This window comes from Lactuca sativa, chromosome 2 (genome assembly GCF_002870075.4).
Source record: "Lactuca sativa cultivar Salinas chromosome 2, Lsat_Salinas_v11, whole genome shotgun sequence".
Lineage (NCBI taxonomy): Eukaryota > Viridiplantae > Streptophyta > Magnoliopsida > Asterales > Asteraceae > Lactuca > Lactuca sativa.
In genome coordinates, this window is record NC_056624.2 from 77,077,227 (window position 1) to 77,083,072 (window position 5,846).

The 5,846-nt window shown below is 33.0% G+C and overlaps 1 protein-coding gene across 1 annotated transcript; it reads left to right on the forward strand.

Annotated features, from left to right (window-relative positions):
* The first annotated feature begins 1,552 nt into the window (after positions 1-1,552).
* LOC111898745 (disease resistance protein RPV1) lies at positions 1,553-5,110 on the forward strand. Its single transcript, XM_023894615.3, has 2 exons — positions 1,553-2,439; positions 4,943-5,110. The coding sequence occupies exons 1-2, from the start codon at positions 1,931-1,933 to the stop codon at positions 5,073-5,075; spliced, it is 642 nt and encodes a 213-aa protein (XP_023750383.1). The 5' UTR covers positions 1,553-1,930; the 3' UTR covers positions 5,076-5,110.
* The last annotated feature ends 736 nt before the right edge of the window (positions 5,111-5,846 follow it).

The following is a 5,846-nucleotide window of genomic DNA, read 5'->3' on the forward strand; positions in this document are numbered from 1 at the left end:
TAAGATCTCCCTATTCTTCCTTCCAAGGTCACGAAACCACCAAAAAAGAGTCAAAAACTTAAAAGGGAGGCTAGGGTTTAACAAAAGTGATTTGGAGGTGATGGAGGCTGAGGGTGGGGGAAACCCTAGCCATCACCTCCTTTAAATATGGCTCAAGGCCCAAAAATTTTGGTTTGCCAAAAATATGTCGTCACGATATGGCCAATGCATGATCACATCGTGGTACCTTTAATGAAATACACGATACTAGCAGAATGTCACATCGTGGTGATCCCTTAACCACGTCGTGACCATCAGAATTCTCACAATTGGAATATAAAAATCATACCTGAAAATGGATGTTACACTCTCTTTCCTTGTATTGTAGTGAAACATTTCTCTCAATTGCAAATACATTTTTTATGCTCACATGTTCACAAAAGATCCTTTTGGAACATTGAGTGTATAGAGAAAATGATGCAGGAGACCTTATTCAACAAATCTCCATGTTTGTTAGAATAACAACTTAATCAAAGTTGACGTATTATTAATATGAGAGATACGCTCATCATGGACATCCTTCCCAATATCAAAATCGAGGAAGATCCCATAACAAATGAGTCATTTCCGAGGGAGAATAGAGAGGAGCTAGAATTTGAAAGAGCGTGAGCTAGGAGAGCTAGAATTCTTGAGGGAGAACAATGAGATTATTAACTACAAGCCAAAGATCCTCAACCGTAAAACATTTGCCATTAGGGTTCAATTCGATTGTGGACCACTTTTAATGTCATGAAAATGAGTTCTTATACCAACCGAACCATAAAGAAGCAAGATTAATACAACTAATCAAAGGGAATTGTTTATTAAATTTCAAGTAATCAAAAGGAATTGTTTATTAAATTTAAAGATGTCTTTAAAGTGTTAGACTAAATTTGAAAAATAAAAATTAACATTAAATATATGAATTGAAACTGCCAACTAAACATGGAGAATTGATAAATTCACAAAAGGCATATTTAATTATTAAAACTGAGGTCCCGTTTGATACGCATCTTTGCAGGTCCAAACAGATCTTTCTGGCTGAATGGACCGGAAAGACTGTTTGATTTGCACAAAAGAAAGAGTCTTTCTCGGTAAGATATGTCTTTCCTAGAAAACTCAAAATCATATCTTTCTGGCTGAATTGGCTGGAAAGACAATTATACATCAAACCCCACCTCTTTTTTCTTTATTGGATTATTAATTATTTTAAAAAACTATTTTTAAATTTATTTTTTATTGAATTATTACTTTTTTTCATCATTCATCACAGTCAATCAGATGTACAATCAAACAGCATGGTTTCTTTCCCAGTCATAAAACTTTCCCAGACAACACTTTACCAGACAGAACTTTCCCAGACAGAAACTATCAAACGGAAGAGTCATGAAAATTACCAGAATGGGTCGAAATTCAGGAAAATCGAAATTTGGAGGCATGGAGAGTGGCCGGAGATTGTGGATTAACCCAGGGGCAAATGACCTTTCAAAAGCTCTGGTCCATGGATGTGTCGCACATCTCCAAGTTCTACATCCTTTTTATGTTGGACTTATTTTGGCCCCTTTCTTTTTCTCTCACTCCTCTAAAAGGACTTCTAGCAAATCATCTATATATGTTCCACATAAGCTATTAAGTTTACGCTTAAAGTCAATATGACAACCATACCACGTTTGGTGCTATCAACTTGCAGAAATTTAAGTTAGTGGTTTTTTCCAAGATTCCATTTGAAATGAGATGGAATTTAGAGTAAAAGACCTCGTCCCCCGAAGACACCACTAGTAGATTTAATAACACATGGCCGAATGGAAAAAATTCTAGTATAAAAAGAAGTCGTCCTGCAGATGCAAGACCATTACTTGTTTTCTGCATTCAAGTATTTGCATTTTGGCTCTTCAATTATTTGAAACCTTCAATGGCTTTTGTCATGTCATTTCTTTCTTCATCATTTTCTGTACCAACTAAAAGATGTAGATATGACGTGTTCCTAAGCTTTAGAGGCGAAGACACTCGCAACAACTTTGTAGATCATCTTTATTCGGCTCTAATTCAAAAAGGAATACATGCCTTCAGAGACGACAAGGCGCTAGATAAAGGAAAACGGATCTCTCCAGAGCTGCTGAAAGCCATTGAAGAATCGAGGTTTGTAGTGGTTGTTTTCTCTAAAAACTATGCGCACTCTACATGGTGTTTGGATGAACTTGTCAAAATCATGGAATGCCAAAATCAGGTGGGGCAGAAGGTGTTTCCGGTTTTCTATCACGTAGACCCATCACATGTGCGTGGGCAGAAAGGAGACTTTGATATTGCCTTTCAGGGACACGAGAAGATGTTTAGGGGAGAATTGAACAAAGTGAACAACTGGAGGAAAGCCTTAGTTGCTGCATCCGACTTATCTGGCTGGCACGTCTCGGTTGACAATGGGTAAGTTTTCCTATTTTTCAGTTTTCACAGGAATTTAATCATGGCTACCAAAACCTCATCACCTTTTTTTTTTTTTTTTTTTCTAATTCTTGTACATGATATGCACAGACGATAAAAAAGAAAATCGGGGGTAAAGTGGAAACATTAGGAACAACGTTTATTTTGTTATTAATGTTGCTTGTATTCCTAATGCATGCTCAAACTTACCTACAAAATCTGACTTCGATTTCATGAATAGGTTTGCAAGTAAAACTAGACACCTTGCACATATTACACCTATTTAGACACATGAATTACGTGGAATCAATGATAAAGATTTGTAACAACAAAACTAATCGTCTTTACCCTCGACTTTTTGGTTGTATGGGCTACTACAACAATTAAACCCTATGGAGACGACAATTTCGGACTCTATCCCGACGACTTGTGGTCGGTATACGGTATACTGACGACTTGTCGTCGGTATAGAGTTGTCGGCGTAGTCGTGTTGGCATAGGTCAATAGAGTCGTCGGTATAGATGTCGTCGTGATAGCGTCACTTATTCCAACGACTAGTCGTCGGTAAAGATGTCGTCATCGCCAAACCTATGGCGACGACGTGTCGTTAGCACAGATATAGTGGTCAAAGGAAATTGGTCAAAAGTTTCAAAAGATATGGCGACTACATGTCGTCGGCATAGGGTGACCTGTAACGACGACTTTTGTCGTCGGGATAGCTTGGTATTCTTGTAGTGTTAGTAAAAGATCGAATTATCTCCCAACACCGTTACAAACACCGGCTTTTAAAGATAAGCATTAATGTCTACCTACAAAGTAGGTGTACAATTTAAAACACAAAAATAATCAAATAAATAAAAATAAAAAACCAAATCCCTATATTAATAAAAAAATAGTTCTTTTGTCATGTGTCATCATATTAGATATCTTAATAAATGTGTAGCCACTTGTCAATAATGTGATTTTATTTGTCAATATATTTATTCTCTATTTTAAAATTTAAATTTTATATTAATGTTTTCATTAATTCACAAATAAAAAATGTCTAATATATATTAAAAATTAATTTTACATATTTATTTGAATCAACGATTATAATTTCGCATAACTAAAAAAATATCTCTTAAATTAATAATTTATTTAAAATAACTGATTAATAATTTTAAATTTTACTATAAAAATTTAATTAATTTTATAACCGTGGTTCCTACGGGTTATAAACTAGTTATATATATATATATATATATATATATATATATATATATATATATATATATATATATATATATATATATATACTAATTACCAAAATAATTATGTGAGACAATTCACTATTCATTCCACGTAAGCATAGTCATTTTTTAAGTTTTCATACTTGGGTTTTTTTACATTTTTCTACCTCTACTTTTATCTTTTTTTATATTTTGTATCCTGAACTAATTTTGATATATCAATTTTTATCCTTATAGTTGTAAAATTTATATATATTTATATTCTTTCTCCTTAATTAATTTTTATTTAACAGTTTTCACCAATTATAATTTTAAAGTTAAATTATTAGTATTTTATACATTATAATGTTAATTGTTTGTATCCATATTTTATTTTGATATTTTTGTTTTCCACTTTACATGATTTAAATATCTCAATGGTATATATGGTGCCAAACTACATTTTTTAACATACCGGATCTTCCGCACCAACGCATGAATGGTCTAAACCCTAGTTATTTCTTAACAATTAAGTCCCCACTAAAGACGTGTCTCCCTAAAAACGTTTGACTTGATGTCATCGCTAAAGGTTTGGTCGCCATAAAATCGTCGCCCTAATACTTGTATTTCTTTTAGTGTCTTGGTAGTCTTATTTTAATATAATATTAATAATCGTCAAAAAAATAGCTTAGCTCTTCGATGATCATAAATAGAGCTGAATAATAGGATCGAGCGTATATATAAGGGAGGAGAAAGTCGTTCCCATTGAACCCACTGCCACATCAGCTTTTCTCTTTGATTTTTCTGCATCTTTCTGAACCTACAACACACGGAAATCTTATCTTTCTCAACCCACTCAATTAAAAAAATATATACAAAATAATAAAGCTAAAATCTTAATTAGCAATAGAGTTACCGCCGGTACCACTTTCTCTTATGACGAGTTGTTTAATTGGTTTCACGAACCCACTTCATCCTCTCTCTCTACTTTCTCTCTTTCATTTTCTCTTGTACCATATGTTTTAAGACTTGTACTTTAGCTATTTAGTATTTTTTTTTTTAATCGAGTGGGTTGAGTGGGTTGAAAAAGATAGGATTTCGGTGTGTTGTGGATTCGGAAAGATGAAGAAAAAATCAAAAAGAAAAGCTGATGTGGCAGTGGATTCAGTGGGTTCAATGGGAACGACTCCCTCCTCCCTAACAGTACTAATCACATATTGTGGTTCATTCGAAGGTAATTACTCTAGAATTTTCATTTCAATTAAGTTCCTAATAATATACTGAAATCTGTATAGGGGAGAATCCACCATCGTCACCGAGATTGCTGAAAAGATCTCGAGCGACAAACAACCTCGTGATGGAGAAAAAAATTTAAGAGGACGCTTGATGCACAAATTGTTATGCAGGATTTGGAATTTCAAGGAATAGAAGTTTGTCACGTTTCGGGATTAAGTGAAAATGATATATATATATATATATATATATATATATATATATATATATATATATATATATATATATATATATATATATATATATATATATATATATATATATATATATTGTTTGTCTGTACTTTGTAATTGGATTTAAAATGTTGATAACAAACCAATAACAAAATTTGCATTTATAAATTATTGTTTGTTTTGTAAAGACTTACGTTTTATATATATATACTACGCAACTCAAAAGGCCAAAGGCCCCGTGTCGTAATTTATTTTATGTGATGCCAGAATTTAGAAAAACAGAATTAAAATGCTACAACACTCGAAGAAATGAAAGTAAATTGGCAAGTCTTTTCACTTAGGCCAATTTTTGAGATAGTTTATTTATTAACCAATTTGTGCAAGGTTGAAACACAACTTTTTACAGTAATATAAAGTGTCGAGTAGTTAATACATTATTAATAAATGGTCACCTCATCCTTGGCGTGTTTCAGCTGCAGCATCAACATAATGCCGTTTGATCTCCTTCGATTACGAAGGAGTTTTGCCATTATCTGAAGTTGGTGAAATGAAAATTTGTGCTTCTTACATGCCTTTGCTTCCTTTTATTTGTTCGATTAAATTAGTAAAGTAATAGGGAAATACCTCATTGGGTGTATTATTAACAACCTCTTTAATCCTCATAATCTTATCAAACATCTGGGTCTTTTCTTCAATTTCATCTTCAAGAGCTTTTACATCTCCATAATGGTAA

Bases quoted from the DNA above. Each gene is read 5' to 3' on its own strand.
- LOC111898745 (XM_023894615.3), top strand. From the start codon at position 1,931: ATGGCTTTTGTCATGTCATTTCTTTCTTCATCATTTTCTGTACCAACT. The intron at 2,440-4,942 runs GTAAGTTTTCCT...AAATCTGTATAG, and splicing joins CACGTCTCGGTTGACAATGG to GGGAGAATCCACCATCGTCA.